The sequence below is a fragment of the Carettochelys insculpta genome, chromosome 24 (assembly GCF_033958435.1).
Source record: "Carettochelys insculpta isolate YL-2023 chromosome 24, ASM3395843v1, whole genome shotgun sequence".
NCBI lineage: Eukaryota > Metazoa > Chordata > Testudines > Carettochelyidae > Carettochelys > Carettochelys insculpta.
Window position 1 is genome coordinate 15,612,465 of NC_134160.1, and position 22,090 is coordinate 15,634,554.

Genomic DNA, 22,090 nt, shown 5'->3' on the forward strand with positions numbered 1-22,090 from the left:
CTAGTAGATTGCCGATGGTGTCTATGCCCTGCGTGGTAGGGGCGACCACGGCAGTATAAGCACTGGTCTTGGGAAGGTGACCTAGACCACTCCCTTGGTGCATACCCTTTGCGTCTGGGGGAGGGAGACCGTCGAGACCCTGGAGAGAGCGACTTTGCCTAATAGTCCAGCGGTTCAAATCCCAGGAAGGGTGGAGGTGGTCCCAGCCAGGGTGAGGCTGGTTGCAGAAATGGAGAAGGGGGCTCCGGGTAGGCCAAGGGGGGGGGGACCCCTGCCTTCTAGTTGGAGTCTGCAACATAGCGGAGGGCTGTGAGAAAGCAACTACACAGCCCTGTGCGGAGAGGGGCTGCAATGCCTCCTCTTGTGTGCAGTCTTCCCCCTCCCTTGAGGAGGTAACTCCGCCCCTGACATACAGGGGATCCCGGCCCCGTCCGCACCGAGCTCGGCACACTCGAAGTCGGTGCCGCATGTGCGGTGTCCTTCGGTGCCGGCAGGCTGCGTGCCTGCGCGCTCTGCACCGCTGGTTTTCCGGGGGTCGGTGGTACCGGCGCTTGTTTAGCCGCCGCCCTGCCTGCGGTGCGGGGCGGCTGGCTGATTATCGAAGGGTGAGCCGCTTGCACGTGGCTCTCCGTGCCGCCGCCGATCAGCTGTTGCTGCGGCTGGGGGCTGCTCGCTCCTCCCGTCCCGCTCGTTGTTGCTGCCGGCAGGGATCGGGCTGGGGGGCATACAGGGCATTCCGGCGTCCGCACCGAGCTCGGCACGCTCAAGGGCGGTGCCGCACGTGCGGTGTCCTCCAGTGCCGGCAGGCTACGTGCCTGCGCGCTCTGCACCGCCGGTTCCCCAGGGGTCGGTGCCGCTGCCTGCGGTGCCGCTGGTACCAGCGCTTGTTTAGCCGCCGCCCTGCCTGCGGTGCGGGGCGGCTGGCTGATTATCGGAGGCTGAGCTGCTTCCACGTGGCTCTCCATGCCGCCGCCGATCAGCTGTTGCTGCGGCTGGAGGCTGCTCGCTCCTCCCGTCCCGCTCGCTGTTGCTGCCGGCAGGGATCGGGCTGGGGAGCATACAGGGGATTCCGGCCCCGTCCGCACCGATCTCGGCACGCTCGAGGGCGATGCCGCATGTGCGGTGTCCTCCGGTGCCGGCAGGCTGCGTGCCTGCGCGCTCTGCACCGCCGGTTCCCCGGGGGTCGGTGCCGCTGCCTGCGGTGCCGCCAGTACCGGCGTTTGCTTAGCCGCCGCCCTGCCTGCGGTGCGGGGCGGCTGGCTGAGTATTGGAGGCTGAGCCGCTTCCACGTGGCTCTCCGTGCCGCCGCCGATCAGCTGTTGCTGCGGCTGGGGGCTGCTTGCTCCTCCCGTCCCGCTCGCTGTTGCTGCCGGCAGGGATCGGGCTGGAGATACTTTCCTCCGTTTCTGCGCTGATGGAGTGAGGGAGGCAGCTTTCCTTTTAAGGGCCCCGGAGGGTCCCTCCTGCTGCGGCCGCTCCGGCGCTTCTGGCTGGAGGGGCTTGTCAAGAAGCAGCATTCTTTTTTTTTTTTTAAAGCCTGAAGAGGACATTGTTGGTGAGTCTTTGTGTTTTTAAGTGGGTACTTAGCACCTTCTTTGTGCCGTTTTCCCCGTCCGATGGCCTGCCTTAGCAGGAGGGCTGATAGCCCTAGCTCCTGGCCTCCGGCGCTTGTTACTGGGACTGGCTCAGCTGTCCCTCTCCTAGCTTGTTCGTTGTTGTTTTTTTTTTTTACAAAATAACAACCGGCAAGCTTATAGTAGCCTAAGTGCCTGAAAAACTTTAAGAAAAAACAGATAAAGCCGTTGAATACACTACTTGGCCTTAGCCTAGTTGGATTCCGTCTGCAGCCGACGGCGGTTAAGAGGAACTGGCGGGGACCGGATCGCGCACATGGCCGGGAGCACGCGGGGGAGCGGCGCGCACCGGCGCATGCGCGGTCCGGCAGAAACTGCTTGGAGGATCCGATCTGCGGCGCCGGGCGAGCCCGACACCTAATGTGGAGCACCCACGGGGACACTCGAAGAAGAACCAACCTTACGGCTACTGGGTAGGGCAAAAAGCTTCTGGCAACTGGGCATATGCCGGTGCACACCCCACTTGGAATGCATATGAGCAATCAAAGAATAATTTCTTCACATCTGCTGGAAATGCTTTGCCTAATGCACCCCACTATGCCATTAGCCTTCTTGGCTATAAGGGCACACTGTTGACTCATACCCAGCCTCTCATCCACTGTAATCCCCAGGTCCTTTTCTGCTGTACTTCTACTTAGCCAGTCAGTCCCCAGCTTGTAACAGTCCTTGGGATTCTTCCTTCCCAAGTGCAGGACTCTGCACTTGTCCTTGTTGAACCTCATCAGATGTATTTTGGCCCAATCCTCCAATTTGTCTAGTTCACTCTGGACCCTATCCCTACCTTCCAGTGTATCTACCTGACCCTGTACCTTAGTGTCATCTGCAAATTTGCTGAGGGTGCAACCCATTCCTTCATCTAGGTCATTAATAAAGATATTGATAAGTACTGGCCCTGGAACCAATCCTTGGGGCACTTCACTTGAAACCAACTGGCAACAAATATTGAGCCATTTACCACTACCCTTTGGGCCCATCTGTTAAGCCAGTTTTCTATTCATCTTATGGTCCACGTATTCAATATTTGCTTCCTTAACTTACGGGCAAGAATGTTGTGGGAGACTATCAACAGCTGTGCTGAAGTCAAGGTATCCTACAGCCGCTGACTTCCCCCTATCCACAGAGCCAGTTATCTCATCATAGAAGCTAATCAGACTGGTCAGGCATGAAGTGCTGTTGGTGAATCCATGTTAACTACTCTTGATCACATTCCCCTCTTCCAGGTGTTTCAAAATGGCTTCCTTGAGGATCCCCTCCATGCTTTTTCAAGGGCTGAGAGAAGGCTGACTGTTAGAGGTGGACCAGAGGGAATCAACTAGATGGGAATCACCTTTCCCGCTGTACTGTATCACATAGTATATCTATGCAGGCTGTGGACCTTCACACAGCAAGGTGTACACATATCATGATCAGGTGCCAGGTGCACATTTTAAAAGCTTTCTTTAGTAATAATACTCCTTTACTGCAAACCAAGGAGAGTGGGGGAGAGTACCCCAAATAGCTGAGCTGTTCAGTCAGAAAGCAGAGACAAAGACATTAAAAACTGAGGAATAAGCAACATGAATTTCTTTCAGAAATTAAATATACATTACACCTAAGATACTGATCCTGTATAAGTGGTATGAATAAAGAACAACAGAATACTGGGCAAATGTCTTTTGCAAAACAGCAGTGGCACTCTTTTTACAAAAATCAGGGCAGTCAGCAGAAAGCTTCACACAGTAAGAAACAAAGAACAATTGCAGAGAAAAAGAGCCGTAAATAACGCAGGCTACTAATTACCTGTATACCTGAAAAGGAACATGGAAGAAGTGTGTTACCTCACAACAAGACACACTAGGAACACTGGTCATAGGTGATGTTAGGGGGTGATCAACTCCAGTTCCCTACTATTACAGACAGTTCATCAAATAAACGTAGCAAGCTTCATTTTAGATGAGACGCTTTTTTATTACTTGATGAGAGTAATAAATAAATCTGAAGAGCTTAGATGTTCCTCTTTCTAGGCTCAAGTACCTCCCCAACTGGCTTCCTGCAATACCCAGGATGCAGGACTTCCTCGGGGGGAGGACTAGTTGATGTACCTTTGAGAAGAGAGTCAGGCTTTCACTTGTGAAGAATGACACACGCACACGCACGTACACCTCCTATTCTAGAAATGTTTCACTTACCTCTCCCATAGCCCTTCCCTCCAGAGCTAGTGCTTGAAAGTCATGATTCAGTTCATCCATTGAGCGCACCTAGTACAAACAGAGGAGAAAAATGTGAGGTACTGACTATATTTTATTCCAATTACAAATAAAAAGGTAATCAATTTATAATTTATTTTTTCCATCATAAAATACCAGCAAATCTTTCTCTTTATTAAAGCACACTGCAAGTCTGTTTAGGAGAAAAGTATCAACAATTTAAAACTCTTAAAATCAAGAGTATATTTTCTACCAATTCTACACATGCATTCAAAAGTAAAATTAAGCAACTTTGAAATAACCAACTCTTATGGGGAATAAAAGTGATTTCCCCTGCTACAGGAGAGATTAATATTACATACAGAGCTGTATTAATATCTCTGTGCACAAGCAAATGAAAAAAAAAAAAAAATCAAGAGATTAATGTGATCTCCATTGGAAGACAGGGTAGAATCAATATTCCATAATATTAAACCACAAAGAATAAAAATTCTGAAGTAGTGCACCGACATTGAAAACAGGTTTATACATAGCATAAAATCATCAGCATTAAACACCTCCTCTACATCTAAGCTTACAATAGTTCCCTATTAAAGTTTATCTGAGCCACACAGATTAGAAGCAGGTTTTTTGCCCCCAAAAGTTCATGCTCCAAAATATGTTAGTCTACAAGGTTCCACGGATCGTCTTGTTGCTTCGGAAGATACAGACTAACTCGGCTACCCCTCTGACACAGATTAGAGTCACACGTTCCTCCTGTGAGGGATAGGCAGACAATGTTAATTTCTTTAAAAATACCAGATGTTCAGAACATCCTTGTACTCCTCCAAGCTTATAGCAAGCCTTCAGGAATAAGTTACAAACGTTTCTTCAGCAGCTTGGTGAATTTTCCAATCAAAATCTTGAAAATGTACATTATAAATAAAACCTCACCTCTGAAAACAAACTATTTAAAATGTTTTGCATTGTGTAAAATTAAGGGCTTTCAACACGAGAAATATTCAGAAAGAAAACAATGTTTGTAGTCAACTATATATTTTAGATCTTTTGTGTGTGTCTGTATGTCCATGAGTCATTTTGTTCAAGAACTCCTAAACAGAACGAGCTAGAACCACCAATTTGGCATGCAGCTTCCTCATATCATAACTTTAAGCAAGGTAAGCATTTGGATGTCCCAGGGCACTGGGGTAAAATGGAAAGGGGGGGGGGGTCTGGTAGGAGGGGCACTTACAGTGCAGAATGACCACGGCAGGGGAGGGGGAAGAGGGGGGCCAAGGATGGTGGCAGGGACAACTATAGGCCCACTAGACCAGCTAGGTACTATACATTTCAGAGAGTCTGTGTCTGCACCCCAGCAATCCCCACCCTCCTAGCTGTACCCACTGCAGCAGACACTGACGTTTTTCTTACCTAGCCCCAAGCTGCTGCAATGAGAGAGGTGGACTGTCCTCTCTTCCTGGGGCAGCTTGCATACCGACCACCTCATCCCCAGAAAAGTGATTTAAATGAAGGAATACTATGAGTTAAGGGTCCGGGTGAATCTTCCAGTATCAAATAATTCTTAGCATGTAGGATGTTTCATCTATATAACTTCAAGTGCTTCGCAGAGGTGAGAATCACTCTTCATATAGCACACAGATGTGGAGGTCCTCAGAGGATGAGACCTGCCCCAAACCACAGTGTCAGTGACAAAAACTAGGATCAGAAATAAGAGCCTTTCCAGAATACAAAAGATCTCCCTGAAGTAATAAATGTGAACTGAAAAACACTGACAGCACAAGCACTTTTACAAGGTGTTAAGAATGTCTCCAAACTTCAGCTCCAAGACTTCTACTTTACATTTATCTCATGCCCAACTCCTTATGAGAATCCAGAATCATCACTGACTCTGAATTACCCTCCTTTTTTCCAGGCTTAATTTTAAGAAGTAGAAAATGGACAGCAGCAGCAACCTTAAGAAACCCAACTCCAAGATGAAGTAGCCAACTCGTTCAGCAGGGATGTGGAATCTTTTTTGGGTCAGAGGCAACTGACCCACAGAAAAATCAGTCAGGGGCCACACACACAAAGCTACCCCAAACACCAACCCCGCAAAAGAAAACCCTCAGTGACCCAGCTCCCATGTGAAAAGCAGAAAAAAACCCTCACAGATACGGCCCCCAACTGAGAAGCAGGAGGAAAAAAAGACATTCCCCTCAAGTACAGGGGCAGGGGAAGGCGCTGAGGCTCAGAGCTTACAGGGCCAGATTAACTCTTTTGGAGGCCTGGGTTTAGTAGATTTTGTGAGAGCGCCCAGGCTCTGATGTGGGGGTCAAAACAAGGTGGTCAGTGTGCAGGAAAGGACCGCCAGCTGTGGGGGCTGAGGGTGCCGGGGCTGGGCAGGAGGTAAGATGGAGGAGCAGGCTGGGAGTGACGCTATTGGGTTTGAATGGGAAGGAGGAGCAGGGTTGAGACGCTTGGAAGGAGGTGGAGTGCAGGAGTGGCCTGGGGATATAAACCCCCAAAACACCAATAATCCCATCTCTAGAAGGATGGAACTGCAGCAGGAGGGGGCTGGGAGAGGAATGCAGAGGTGCACAAGACATACCATCTTCCCTTGACTCAATGTACAACTCAAAAAGCCAGAGTAGGGGGAGAGGCACAGAAGGAAACAGTGAAAGTAGGAACAACTGAGGAGTTGAAGGAAAAAAAGGTAGAGGAGGAGGAAATGGTAAGAAAAAAGAACTGCAAACAAAAACACAGAATAAAAGATTTAAAAACAGAAAAATGAAAAAAGCAAGACAACATATACTCAGCCTTACTATAAGTCTATCATTAGGCATGGCTCTATATTTCAGTATGTCTCTATGGGCAGTTATTAGCAATACAAAATTTACAGAATCTTTTCCAAAACATATTTTGAGAACAAAATACTGATTTTTTTCTTCTAGCTCATGATCACCTGCCAAAAATATTCTTTATTTAAAACTAACTCTGGTGCAAAAATACAAAATGCAGAATTCAATATGCAGTGACTGAACTCCAGGAAGCATCATCACAAATATTTACATCTGAACTACACATAAATCTACAATATGAACATAGTTTATTTCAAAAATCCAACTATACCAACAGATCACATGTACATTAGCAATGTTGGACCCTTAATTTAATTCACAAGCAGTCTCACTGGCTACATGTACCATAGGAGAGTTTTTTCAATAAAGTCAGGACTCTTTCAAAAAAAAAAAAAAAAAAAAAAAAAGCACACAAAATGCTCTCTTTCGATGTTAAAGAAGAAGAACGCAGCACTTTTTCCGGCAGCCCTCTTCCTCTCCCAGATAAGAAAGGACACCTTTTTCCAAAAGATTATTTGAAGATTATGAGGACGGGGGGGTGGTGCCACGTGTAGATGCCCGGGGGGCCATTTTTCCGAAAAAGCACTTGTCATGCCGCTTAATTTTTCGATCCCTGGCCCATCTTCAGAAGAGCTGGGGCTGTGTGGAAAGACAGGATTGATTCTTCCGGGGTGGGGCGGGGGGGAAAAAATCAATCCACTTTGTGTGTGTGAACATGATTTTTTAAAATAAGTTTTTCTGGAAGAGATCTTCCAGGAGAACTTCTTTCAAAGGACAGCTGTAGTGTAGACATAACCACTGAGTTTAACAGAACTACTGGAAAAAGAGACTGGCGATTGTTGACCCTGATGAAGCAAACAATCTAATCAGACACTTCAGACAACCAGGTACTAGAAACTAACAATTTCCTCAATGATTATCAAGTGTAATGCACTGCAGGTAACATGTCTGTATGCATGCAGTGCTAATCAAGTAGCCCTGTGAAGGCAGCGGGGATGGAGTGACTGAGGCCAAGTGGACCCTTTAGAAACTGACAGTCAGATTTGCTGCGTTTAAGGATAGGTTCTCCTGAATTAAAGGAATATCCATGAGTTTCAGAAAGAATACATCTTTGATGCACCCAAACAAAGACTTGGTTCACCTTGGCTAGGTAACATTTCCAGTTACAGGATGCACCTCCCTGGTCCAGCATGGTCAAGTCCTGAGTGGTCCTGAACAAGAGAATTTGCCAGACCAAAGGAGGTCCCTTGCCATGGGCTTCTAAGACTGCAGCAGGCACCCTGCCTTGCCTCTCCCCCACTGGGCTGTTTACCCAGTTGCTGCAGGGCCTGCACCTGGACTCTGACCCCAGCACCACGCTACTACCCTGCAGGGTTGCCAAAGCTGTTGCCCTTGGCCCTGGCTCTCCGGTCCAGTTAACCAGACCAGAGAACGCTGGTTTTAGGAGGTGCAACCTGTATGCACTGTACAGTTTTCAGACAGACTGCGACTGCTCTAATGACTATGCTCACTCAAAAACCAGTCTCAGAGATGAAGCAAATGTGGGTTTGCAGTGCCTGATCTTGCTGTTCCCCTTGGTCAGAAGGCCAGGAAATTAAAGAATAATGACTGGTGCCCTTGGTGAGACAGGAGGTTCAGAAACCAAAGCTGTCTAGGCCACCTAGGGGCAATGAAGAAACTTGCACGCAACTCAAGACGGGACTTGCAGTGGAAGGAGGGCATAGTTCAGATGATCTGATCATGAAAGTAGTAAAGCATCAGGCTTGTGAGTGGAGACCCTGGACTCCTCTGGAACAGTGCATGTTGCTCTCTCTCTGTTTGTTTGGAAGGTTACCAGGTCTCTCTAGTGTGGGTTCCCTGTAGCAGTGTTTCCCAGACTTTTTTCATCTCACAGCACACTTAAGATCCCAACATTTTCATGGCATACCAAAATTTAAAAAAAGTCACAAAATATTTCATTTGAAATAAGTGCTATTTCTTGCAACATATATATATTACAACATTAATGGAAACAATCTGACTTTACGTTTTCTACTAGAATTTTAATGTGAAATATGAGCTTGTTTTAATGAACAAAACTGTTTAATATTCAGTTCAATGCTGAAAAGAGCTACATAGAGTTCCTGAGCCACATTTTTTAAACATGATCTCGTCTCATTTTCTGTAAGTGATAATGAAGAGAAACAAAGTGCACAAAAGTAGGTGGTCAAAAATGGCAGTAGAACAATTACCATTTGAGTTGAAATCAATGGTTATTCATTTCTCACTTGTAGCCAAGATGGAGCCAATGGAATCTCTTTAAATTTGAGCTCAAGTGTACAATCATTCCCGATATCCGAAAGTTCTTCCTTTTCTTTCAAAGATAAACTAATTGTTGATGTTTCTGGACATGACACAAAAGGATTCCAAGTCCAATGAAACTGCTCAATGATCTGAAATAAGTGTCAAACATGCCCTAAGCAAATTTAAACATTGCTCCACAAGTGGCCTTCCATCTTGGTCTGAGCTAGAAGCTCGCTTGAACATCTGTGATATGTCCACAATATACAGAATTGTTCTGGAATAGCTTATTTTGGAATAATACCTCCAGAATAAGCTATTCCAAAATAACGTGTCTACATAAGGAAGCCCTGGAACAAACAAACTTCTTCCAAAATAATGCATCCACACACAATGGAGCCCATTTCGGATTACAGCCCCTGGAAGCACTTTTGAGCTATGTCTAACACAGCAGCATTATTTTGAAGTAAGCTTTCAAAAGATCCCGCAGAGAATCTACACACAAAAAGTGTTCTTTGGAAAGTAAATCGAAAGAATGTGGTGCTCCTTATGAAATTGCTCTTCCTTTCGAAAGCTTCTTTAGAAAGAAAACGTGTAGATGCACCGCAGGCCTTTCCACCCTCCGCCTTCAAAAAAGCAGTCCTCATGGGGCCTGATTTTTCGATCCCTGGCCTGTTCTTTTGAAAGAGCGGGGCCTGGATGGATGCTCTCTGTCAAAACAGCAGGTCACTCCTTTGATCTGCTTTTTTGTGTGTGGACACACACTTTCGAAAAACTTTCTTTCAGAAGAGATCTTCCAGAAGGGCTTCTTCCAAAATCTCTCTCTAGGGTAGATGTAGCCCCTGTCTCTACAGAGCCATATTCCAAAATAACTATTTCAGAATAGGCAATATTCCTTATAGAATGAGGTTTAGAGAATTCAAAACAAGCCATCCACTATTTCAAAATAATTTTGAAATAGTGATTTTGCTGTGTAGACACCCACAAAGTTATTTCGGAATAGCAGACATTATTCTGAAATAATTTTGTAGACACACCCCTAGAGGTAAACCATGACCTACTTCTCTCCAAAGTTTAATTTTTGATAAGCTGTTTAACTTGTCTGTGCGCATCAGTATGTTCTCACAGTTGGGACTGGTCCTGCTCTGAGCAGAAGGTGGGACTTCATAACCTCCTGAAGTCTCTTCCAATGCCATGATTCTACGATTCATTGAGTCCTTGCAGCTTGCGATTCAGTTCATTTTGGTGCTCAAATACATTAGCCAAGTAGGCCAGTTTTCCCAACCGGTATTTAACTTGCTATAGATTCACATGCTGGATCACACTGTGCATAAATTGCTTCAGCTCTTTCCTCAATCATAAACTCTTGACAAAACTGTCCCTCTTGAAAGCCAGCAAACTTCAGTACGAAGGAGAAAGGATTGATGTTTTGCTCATATTTCTTCACATAAAATAGAAAAAAAAGGCATGACTGAAGCAATCGATTTGATTAAATTGACCATTTTCACAATGTCATTTAGTGTGGATCTCAGGTCAGTTGGCAAGCTATTTGATAGAAGTGCCTTCCTTTGTGGACAGCAGTGAGTGATTTAAACCTCGAGATTTTCATGTTGTAGTTTGGACACAAAGCCTTTTTACATTCTATGTCACTGATGCATCTGTGCATATGCTCATGCATTTCTTCCATGAAATTCCATTTATTCTGAAATATTTATGTCACTCTGCACAGGTCCTCACCCCACTATTCTCTGTGGAAGTTCCTTGCGGAATAAATTATGCTCCCTCAAGATGTTGTTCTCAGCAAGCAGAACAACTGTAGTTAGCTGTGCACAACTGTTGATGTCTGTAGATTTGTTAATTTTCAGGGGAAGTCTTCCTGACTCTGATTTTCTCTGTCAGTGTTGTTTCTGTTTCCTTCGGCAGGTCTTCAATGCATCTGTTGCTGGTATTATTAGAAAGGGGAACTCTTGGTACCTCCTTTACTGCTTCTGGACCTACCACAATGGGGTAATTTCTTGACAGGTTTGGCAGAATAAAAGTTTCAGCAACAGTATGAGGCTTTTTCGCTTTAGCCATCAGTCAATCAAACTGGCAACACAGAAGCTGCACTCTTGTGCATGATCTGATACCTTCACTGATGGTCTCATGACACAGCTATGTTTTGTATTTTGTTCTTGCAATTGTTTAAAGTATTTGACATCCTTTTATTAGTAAGTTAGGTGGTTTATGGAGAGATGTTTCAGCTTGCTTGGAGCCATGGCTTCATTTGACAATCTGATCCAGCACATAACACATTCAAGCAGAGGAACACCAAGATCACCAACCCAAGTAACTATCATGATACTGTCTGTTATGTAGGTTGGTCTTTTTTGCAGGCTCATTATTCTGAAAATCCACCAGATTCCTCTGATGGAATATCTCCTCAAAAATTTCTCAATTAGAGTGGGTGAGTTTCTTCAAGAAAACAGGATTCAGAAATTTAAACCAACAATAGATAAAAAGTAAAGGAACTGAATTTCTAGTGTTTAAATGTGGTAAAAGGTATATGAATTTAAAAAGAGAACAAAATCAGAGTAAAAATATTCCAGGTAGATGTGATACACACCAATTAAATATAATGTAGTACAGGTACTTCATAAATATCATTGTGACCCACTTCAGAGTGCCATTAAAGCAGGTGTTTTCCCTTCACTTTCAGATACACATATACCACTCTCAAACTGCATACGCAGGTAGGGAATCTGAGGTGCCCCACACACCCAAAGAAACAGAACCCTATTTCTTCGCAAAATTATATATACATAGCCAATAAAATATAGATTGTAGCTGTTGTTTCATGTGTTACTAAAAGGAAAAGCAAGCCTCTGCTCTTGCTGTGAAATAAACTTTTCAAACTGAACGCTGTGAAATCAACTCTTCTTATCAAGCCAAGTGCTGTGAAATCACATCAAGCTAGCATTAAGCGCACACAAATGTCATCAAAACTGAGGCTCAATATGAGCGCACTCTTATTGAGAAATACAGAAATTACTAAGGTATCGAGGAAAATATAAACAAAAAATAATTCTGAAGATCTAATTAATTGATAAAAGATATACTTTACTAAATAAAAATCCTCTTAATGATGGTAAAATTTCCACAGCAGTGTGCCACAGAACACATTTGGAGAATACACGTATACTGCCCTACACAGTAGACCCTTGACTCACACACAGGTTACATTACTGGACAGCCATGAGTTAAGTCAAATTTCATGAAAGTTGATACTGAGTGGGGAGGGGCCCTACTGTCTTTGGGTCTCCCTCCTGACTCTGCCCGGAGCCCAAAGCCAGGCACAGCTGCGCTGGTCAGTTTCCTGACTCCCCTGAGTGCCAGGCAGCTGGGAGGCAGGCACAGCAGCGCTGGTCAGTTTCCCAACTCATGCACGCAGAGGGGGGCCGGGAGCCAGACAAACATCTGGTTCCCAGCTCCCCGTCACTCATGATTTTTGGACTCACGTTATTACAAGAAACATGTAAGTCAAAATCAAAACAAAAAGCACTCAAGTAGCACTTTAAAGACTAGCAAAATGGTTCATTAGGTGAGCTTTCGTGGAACAGACCCACTTCTTCAGACCATAGCCAGACCAAAACAGACTCAATATTTAAGGCACAGAGAACCAAAAACAGTAAGCAAGGAGGACAAATCAGGAAAAGATAATCAAGGTGAGCAAATCAGAGAGTGGAGGGGGGGAAGATCAAGAATTAGATTGAGCCAAGTATGCAGACGAGCCCCTATAGTGACTCAAAGTTCCCATCACAATTTAAACCATGTGTTAATGTGCCGAATTTGAATATAAAAGCCAGCTCAGATGTTTCTCTTTCCAAAACGGTGCGATAGTTCCTTTTCAGTAACACACATACCTTGAGGTCATTGACAGAATGCCCCATTCCATTAAAATGTTGACTAACCGGTTTGTGGATCTGGAGTGTTTTGATGTCTGTTTTGTGCCCGTTGACCCTTTGTCTAAGGGAGTTAGAAGTCTGTCCAATATACAAAGCATCTGGGCATTGTTGGCACATGATGGCATATATGATGTTAGTACAGGAGCATGAGAAAGTGCCCGTGACTCTGTGAGTAACCTGGTTAGGTCCAGTGATGGTATTTCCAGAGAAGATACGTGGACAAAGCTGGCAGCGGGCTTTGTTGCAGGGAAAGGTTCCAGGACTGGTATTCCTGGGGTACAGACTGTGGCTGTTAGTGGGAATCCTCACGAGGTTGGGAGGTTGTCTGTAGGAGAGAACAGGCCTGTCACCCAGGGCCTCTTGGAGTGTGGCATCCTGATTAAGGATAGGTTGTAGGTCTTTAATAATTCATTGCAGTGGTCTGAGTTGGGGGCTGTAGGTGATGACCAGTGGTGTTCTGTTCTTGACTTTTTTGGGCTCATCTTGGACTAGCTGGTCTCTGAGTATTCGTCTGGCCCTGTCGATTTGTTTTTTTACTTCTCCTGGTGGGTAATTCAGGTTTATGAATATTTGGTAAAGTTCCTGTAGTTTTTGCTCTCTGTCAGTTGGAGCAGAGCAAATGCGATTGTACCTAAGAGCCTGACTGTAAACAATGGACCTAGTCACGTGTGCAGGATGGAAACTGGAAGGGTGTCGCTAAGTATAGCGATCAGTAAGTTTTCAGTACAGTGTGGTACTGATCAGACCATCCTTGATTAGTACTGTAGTGTCCAGGTAATGTATCTCTTGCATGTTGTAATCGAGGCATAAGTTGATGGTGGGGTGTAGATTGTTAAAGTCTCTGTGGAATTCTTCTAGAGCCTCTGTACCATGGGTCCAAATCAAAGATGAAATTGTGTAAGTTGGTGGTCTACTATAGAGTGAAAAATATTGTTTACCACAAAGTTGTGAAGATTCTTTATCTGATTGACTGCAGTGCCTGAAAGCATGTGCTTGGTACATTCTAGTTTCCTGGGAAGAAGGCATATTGCTGATTCACCAGTTCCACAGACTGACCGCTTCTGCACGCAGTGGAGCAGATCCCCCTCTCCTTCAAAGACATTTATGATGTTGGCTGGCATTATGAGAGCACAGCAACCTTGAACAAGCAGGAAAAGTATTTGCAAGCCCTTCAAACTGCACGTAGCTCTAGAACACTGATTGGATATCCTGAGTGCCAGATTCCTTATGCTGTATGTTTGTCCTGGCAAGAGCCTGAACACAAGAGGAAATCACCCATTAAGATAACCATGTCTGATGTGGAGGCAAGGAAACAAATGCCAACATAAACGTAACAGGAATTATTCCACCATTACATAGATGATATGATACCACTTGAGTGGAAAGTCACCTGGACCATTGATATTGCAGGTACACAGTTTGAAGCCACATTTGTAGCCAATGAATACAGAATCTTGCAAATAGCAGGATTAAAGTTCACAAGAGTGTGTGGCCTATGAGAGACCAGTCTTGACAAGCTTTTTGGGCTGGCCATGATTGGGTCTATGACAGTCTTCTTACCCTGAAATCTTTCTTTCAGCAAATAAACCCTGGGAGTGATGGAATTTAAGGATGCCTTTATGAAATCCAAAGCCTGTGCAGGGGATGAGAATGGATTTGTAAGTGTGCATGCTGGCCTTCAGTAAGGAGATTTAACTATTGTCAAAGTTGACAAATGGGCCTCTTGGCATCATATGACAATAAACAGCCAATCACTGAGATAGGGGAAAAGAGCAAAACCACAGGATGTGATAACGGCTACCACAACAAAACAGCTAGATTGAGACTTAAGTTCCCTCTAAACTGCAAGGCCTCCCTCTCCCCCTAAGCCAACGGTGGGCAAGATACAGTCTGCACACTACATCCAGCCCCACCAAGCCACTGGATCTGGCACACGGAGCACCTTGGGCACAGAGCAGCCAGCTACCACTTTAAACAGCTTCTGTTCCATGTAGCTCTCTGCTCTGGATGCTGCTGGAAGTAAGACACTTTGCATGTTGCTCCCTCCACCCTGCAAAATCTCTCAGCTTCCACTGGCTGGTTTCTGGCCAATAGGAGCTGAGAGATGGAGGGGGAGCAGCAACAGCACGCAAAGCCTGCCCCTCTCCCCAGCACATAGCATTCATTCCACACATGAAAGGGAGAAATCAGATGGCCTATTTGTCAAGACCCCAGAGGTAAGAATAATGCTGAAATAGAATATTCTATAACGCAAGTGGTTGGAGCAGACTCAGAACCTGAGAAAGCCTCAGGGAGAAGGACAAATGACCACTTGAAAAAAAGCATCTTTCACGTTCAGAGCTATAAACAAATGTCTTTTTTTCAGTGTTCCCATGCAAATCTTGGGTTTACAAATAAAGTAGCTGAAATGGCAGAAATCAAGTAAGTCCCAAATAGACCCTTTTTGGGGATGAAGAAATACGTTGAGTAAAAACACCTTCCTTGGGTATTGAAGAAGCAAGGAGCCTACAGCTCCTGGCTGTAAAAGATATCCCACATCTTATTTGAGAAGTGGATTTTGGATGGAATAAGAAAGAGAAGTTACTCACTGTAGTAACGATGGTTCTTCAAGATGTGTCCCCGAGGGTGCTCCATGATAAGTGTCGGACTCGCCCCGGCGCCGCATATTGGATCTTTCCAGCAGTTTCTGCCGGACCAGGCATGCGCCGGCACGCGCCGCTCCTTTGCGCGCTCCCGGCCACGTGCACTACCTGGTCCCTGCCAGTTCTTTGACCAACCGCCTCGGATGCCCATGAAAAATACTAAACAGAGATCTGAAGCGGGGAGGATGGGCGGGTGGTGGAGCACCCACAGGGACACATCTCGAAGAACCATCGTTACTACGGTGAGTAACTTCTCTTTCTTCCTCGAGTGTCCCCGTGGGTGCTCCACGATAGGCGACTACCCAGCAGTAACCCAAGAAAGGAGGTGGGTAAATCGGGTTATGTGCAGCTTGCGCCCGAAAGGACCGCTGTCGAAAGACGGGTAATCCTCTTGGAATACCCTGTGTAGGGCATAATGCTTGGCGAAGGTGTCGTAGAACGACCAGGTCGCCGCTCTGCAGATGTCTTTTAACGCAATGCCCTTGAAAAAGGCTTTTGATGCCGCCACCGCCCTGGTGGAGTGAGCCCTAGGCAGGGCCAGTAAAGGAGTCTAAGTTGGTAGCACATTTTTATACAGGATACGATGTGCTTCGAGATTCTCTGCGAAGAGAGACCTTCTCCTTTTGATCTGGGAGCGAGAGAGACTAGGAGTCTATCCGTTTTCCGGAAGGACTTAGTCCTGTCTATATAGAAAGCCAGCGCCCTCCTCACATCCAGGAGGTGTAGGTGTGCCTCTTTGTTGGAGTTATGAGGCTTTGGATAAAACGAGGGTAAGATTATAGGTTCGTTAATATGAAACTCTGAAGAAACTTTCGGAACAAAGGCTGGATGCAGCCGTAAGGTTACCGCCTCCTTCGAAAATACTGTGTAGGGTGGCGCTGCCATAACTGCCGCGAACTCGCTTACCCTGCGAGCTGACGTGATTGCAAGAAGGAAGGTCATCTTTATCGTAAGGAGACAGAGGGAAACTGTGGGTAAGGGTTCAAACGGTGGTCCCGTTAGCGCGTTAAGCACCAGGTCCAAGCTCCACAAAGGTGGAAGCGTTTTCCGAGGGGGGTACAGGTTTACCAGCCCCTTCAGGAACCTGGTAAGCATGGGATGGGCAAACACCGTGGGCCCTTCCTCTTCATGCCGGAAAGCCGATATAGCGGCAAGGTGGACCTTTAACGAGGATAGGGAAAGTCCGCCTCTCTTGAGGTCCAGTAAATATCCTAATATTACAGATATAGGCACATCAAGAGGAGCTAATTGCTTGGTAGAGCACCATGCAGCGAATCAAGTCCATTTCTGCTTGTAGGTCTTCCTGGAAGAAGTCCTTCGGCTACTTTCTAGGACTTGTTACACTCCCTCCGTACATGTACTCTCTAGGGAGCTGAGCCATGGATTAACCATGCTTGCAGTCGCAGGCCTCGGGGGTGTGGGTGCACTATGGACCCCTGGGCTTGCGTGAGCAGGACTGGCACCACCGGAAGGGGCATCAGTGGGCGGTCCCACGTGCACAGAAGCAAGGGCAACCATTGCTGTCGATCCCAAGTTGGGACTACTAGGATCATGCGGGCTCTCTCTCTCCTAGCTTTCTGCAAGACCCTGTGGATGAGCACTGTGGGAGGAAATGCGTAGAGCAGGGGGCCCTTCCACGAGATCGCGAATGCGTCCCCCAGGGACTCCCGTCCCAGTCCTGCCCTGGAGCAGTATTGAGGGCACTTCTTGTTGTGTTGAGTGGCAAACAGGTCTATCTGGGGAAACCCCCATGCGTGAAAAAGCGGTCGTAGCAGACCAGGACGGATCTGCCACTCGTGTGTGAGTGCAAAGCGCCTGCTCAGCTGGTCTGCCTTCACATTGTGAGCGCCTGGTAAATACGAGGCTTTCAAGGTTATATTGTTGGCGATGCACCAGTTCCACAGCCGGACTGCTTCCGCACATAAGGCACGGGACCGAGCTCCTCCTTGTCGATTTATATAAAACATGGTGGAGGTATTGTCTGTATTGATCCCGACTACTTTGCCTTGTATATAGTCTCGAAAGTGTTTGCAGGAGTTGAACACTGCTCTGAGCTCCAGTATATTTATATGCAGCGACTGTTCCGTAGGGGACCACAGTCCCTGCGTTACCTTTTCGCCCATGTGTGCTCCCCACCCTATGTGGGAGGCGTCGGTGGTGAGGAAGATAGAGGTTTGTGGTTGATGAAAGGGTACCCGTTAGCATGTTCTTGGGGTTCACCCACAATCGCAAGGATCTGCGCACTTCTGTCGTGGGCAACACCACCCTGCGGACAGTGTGTGCTGCCAGTTTGTAGACGCTCGCCAGCCAATGCTGCATGCTGCGCATATGCAATCTGGCGTTCTGTACTACAAATGTTGCTGCTGCCATGTGGCCTAGCAGCTGTAAGCACATTAGAACCGGCACCATGGGGCTGAAGGTGATGACCTGTACGAGGGAACCAATGGCGCGAAAGCGGGCATCCGGTAGATAAACCCTTGCTGTGATAGAGTTTATGCGTGCCCCTATGAACTCTATGTCCTGTGTGGGGTCGATCTTTGACTTCGCCAGGTTGATGACCAGGCCCAACGAAGAGAACGTGCTTGCTGTAACGCATATCATGCATAGTACCTCTTCCTTCGAAGCCACTTTCAGTAGGCAGTCGTCCAGATATGGGAATATAAACACCCCCTGTCTGTGCAGGTAGGCTGACACCACTGCCAGGGTCTTGGTAAAGACTCTGGGGGCCGAGGAGAGGCCGAACGGCAGAACCTTGTATTGGAAATATGTTCTTTGCCGACCATAAACCGGAGAAAGCGTCCGTGAGCCGGGTGGATTGTTATATGGAAATACGCGTCTTGTAAGTCGAGGGCTGTGAACCAATCTCCATTGTCCAGTGCCGTGAGAACAGAGGCGACTGTGATCATCCGAAAGTGTTTTTTGCGCAAGTACCGGTTGAGGCCTCGAAGATCTAAGATGGGCCTCCAGCCTCCTGTTTTTTTGCTCTGTGAGGAAGTATCTTAAATAAAACCCTTTCCCTTGGAGTTGCTCCGGCACTCTTTCCACTGCCCCTATAAGCATAAGATGGTCCACCTCCTGCTTGAGTCTTGCTTCGTGGGAGGTGTCCGTGAGATGGGGCCTGGGTGGAGGTCGTGGCGGTAGGAGCGACTGGAAGGGGATCGTGTATCCCGTGGCTATGATCTCCAGTACCCATTTGTCTGTGGTGATCTTTTGCCACTGGGCGCAGAACAGTCGGAGGCGATGATGGAACATTAGCTTTGGATGACATTGCGCGATGGTAGCGATAGTGCAGCCCTCGATCTGTCCGTCAAACTTGTTGCCTTCGGCCCTGCCCCGAGGAGGCACGGCTCTGTTGGGAACGTCGCCTGGGAGTTCTATACTGTTGGTGCCGTTGATGCCGCCCTTTTTCGTAGCCCCTTTGGTACTGAGCACACTGGGGTTAATACGGGTATCGTCTTTGCTGAGGGTAATACTTTTTCTTCCTGTATGGAGGGGTATAAATCCCCAAGGTTCTGAGAGTGGCCCTTGAGTCTTTACTGGAATGAAGGACCGAATCAGCTGATTCAGCAAACAACTTCTGTGTGTCAAAGGGGAGATCGACAATCTTCGCGTGCAGATCCCTCGGGATACCCGATGTCTGAAGCCAGGATTCCCTGTGCATGACCACTGCCGTAGCTGTTGAGCGTGCCGCCGTATCTGCTACGTCCAGGGCAATCTGAACTCCTGTGCTCGAGGCTGCGTAGCCTTCCTGCACGATGGCCTTCAGCACCAGCTTCTTATCCTCTGGAAGCGAGTCCATGAGAGAAGTTAGTCTGGAGTAATTGTCAAAATTATGGTTCGCTAGGTGTGCTGCATAATTTGCCACTCTCAACAGTAGGGTAGAGGAGGAGTAGACCTTTCTGCCAAATAGCTCTGGCTTCTTGGCATCTTTGTCCGTTCCCCCTGCCTTGTACTGGGAAGTTTTTGACCTCTGTTGAGACGATTCCACCACCAGTGAAGTTGATTGTGGGTGACTAAACAGGAACTCCATGCCCTTTGCCGGTACAAAGTATTTCTTATCCGCTCTCGTTTATAGGTGGAGCGGACGCTGTGGTCTGCCATATCGTGGTAGCAGACTCCATAATTGCTTCGTTGAGCGGAATAACTATTTTAGAAGAGGCCGGAGGTCTCAGGTTTTTGAGGAGTTTATGGTGCTTCTCCTGCACCTCTGCTGTTGGGATGCCTTGCATAAAGGCCACCCTTTTAAACAGCTCTTGGAACTGTTTGAGATCGTCCGGGGGGTGGACAGAGAGGAACCACTGGGGTAAGCCTCCCTTGAGCCCTCGGGGTCCTGTTGACGATGATACATCCTCTCGCTGGAGGCTTGCGAGGGAAAATCTCAGGGTTCCATAGCCAATTCCCCCTGAGATAGCTGCGTTTCTGTCCCCGTCCGCGATTGCCCTCGGGGATAGTGAACCGTCTGGGGCGACCTGTCCCTGGGGGTGTGCTGTCTATTCCCAGCATGATGGGGTGACCATGGCAACGTGGGCACGGTTCCTGGGATGGAGACCTGGACCACTCTCAAGGAGCATATCCCCAGCGTCTGGGGGAACGAGATTGTCTGGGTGATTGAGAAAGTGGTGAAACTGATTTGTGGTAGTACTCCAGGGGGTCAAATCCCAGAAAAGGTGAGGGTGGCCCAAGCCATGGTGACGCTGGCTGGAGGAACGGGGAGGGAGGCTCAGGGTAGACTGGGGGAGACCCCTGCCTCCTTGTTGGAGTTCGCAGCATAAGGGGAGGGCTTAGAGAGAGCAACCCTGCAGCCCTGTCTGGAGAAGAGCTGCGGTGCCGGGTTTTCTCTGCCGCCTTTCCCCTCCCCTCTGGGGCTAACTCCGCCCCTCTCCGCGCCGGGGATCTCGGCCCCGCTGTTGGCGCCGCGCTCGGCACGCTTAACTGCGGTGCCACACGGGTGGTCTCCCCCGGCGCCCGCAGGCCGCGTGCCTGCGAGCCCTGCACCGTCGGCACCCCGGGGGTCTGTGCTGCTAGCTGCGGTGCCGCCGGTTCCGGCGCTTGCCTGGCCGCCGCTCTGACCGCGGTGCAGGCCGGCTGTTTAATCATCGGAGGCTCAGCCTCTGCCACGTGCGCTTCTGCGCCGCCGCTTGTTTGTAATTGTGGCTGGGGGCTATGTGCTGCACCCATCCCGCTCGCTGTGGCTGCCAGCAGAGATCGGGTTGGAGAGAGCTTGCTCCGTTTTTGCACTGATGGGGTGAGGGACGCCGCCTTCCTTTTATGGGGCCCTGTGGGTCCGTCTTGTTGAGGCCACTCCGGCACGTCTGGCTGGAGGGCCTTATCAAAGAGTAGCATTTTTAGCCGCATTTTGCTGTCCTTCCCGGCTCTGGCCGTGAGCTTTGCGCAGAAGGAGCATTTCTGGGTGACGTGAGATTCCCCCAGGCACCTAATACATTGACTGTGCCCATCGGAGGCCGGCATAGCTTCGCGGCATGACACACACTTCTTGAATCCTGAAGAGGACATTGTGGTGAGTCTCTGAGTTGTTAATAGGGTACTTAGCACCTTCTCTGTGCTTGTTCCCCTCTCTCAGACCCAGCCTGCCGTGGCAGGAGGCCTAATGGCCTTACGTCCCTGGGCCTCCGCTGCTCCTCTGGTTACTAAGGCTTTCTGCCTATGCTGTTATATACTTTTTTTTTTTTTTTTTTTGCAGTAAGAGAAAAAAACAAGGTAACTGAAAGACTGAAAAGAAACTCTGAAAACACTAAGAACATTAAATACGCTGACTCTGGCCGCAGCCTGAGCGGATTCCGTCTGCAGCCGATGGCGGTTAAGAAGGAACTGGCGGGGACCGGATCGCGCACGTGGCCGGGAGCGCGCAAGGGAGCGGCGCGCACCGGCGCATGCGCAGTCCGGCAGAAACTGCTGGAAAGATCCAATCTGCGGCGCCGGGGTGAGCCCGACACCTATCATGGAGCACCCACGGGGACACTCAAGGAAGAATGCAAACTATCATATGGCAAAAAGGGACATTGTTGAACACCCGCTGGTCTGTTATCACAGTTCAAGTGTTGAAAAAGCATTCAAGACTGCTACCAAAAAGGCATGCAGGAGTCAGGAGGTGTTGAATCATTGGTCTGCTACTCCTGAACTCCAATCAAAACTTATGTTTAGTCGAGAGCTGGGACTGGAATGAGGAACTGTTGAAGATATGGGGAAGTTGGTCTCTTGAGCCCTCTGAGGCCATAATCTCTGTAATGGAAGACCCACTGAGCCATTTGTTTAGGCTTGCACTGTTGCTGATGGTATTCTCTCTTTGCGACACATACGCATATTCCCATTACGGCAGGAGGCATGAAATTTTGTGAGGGGGCACAGTATGATCAGTCATCCTCCCCTCCTCCCCCAGATTCCGCTTGCTCCCCTGTGATTTGTGCTGGCTCCCTCAGCCTCCCCTCCCTCCCCTGTGACTGTTGCTTAGGGAGTGTGGTGATCAATACAAACGGCGCCCTATCAATCTGGTCCGCAGTATGTGCTGGCACCCAGGACACCTTCCCCCACTCCAAGATCCCAATGAAG

The 22,090-nt window shown here is 47.8% G+C and overlaps 1 protein-coding gene across 9 annotated transcripts in view; it reads right to left on the bottom strand.

Annotated features, from left to right (window-relative positions):
• The window catches only part of PUM1 (pumilio RNA binding family member 1), a 209,043-nt gene that overhangs the window by 160,385 nt on the left and 26,568 nt on the right, over positions 1–22,090 (bottom strand). For all 9 annotated transcript variants that reach the window (XM_074976100.1, XM_074976093.1, XM_074976097.1 and 6 more), the window contains exon 3: positions 3,803–3,871. In XM_074976100.1, coding sequence (XP_074832201.1) covers positions 3,803–3,871 — 69 coding nt within the window. The remainder of the gene's footprint in view (positions 1–3,802; positions 3,872–22,090) is intronic.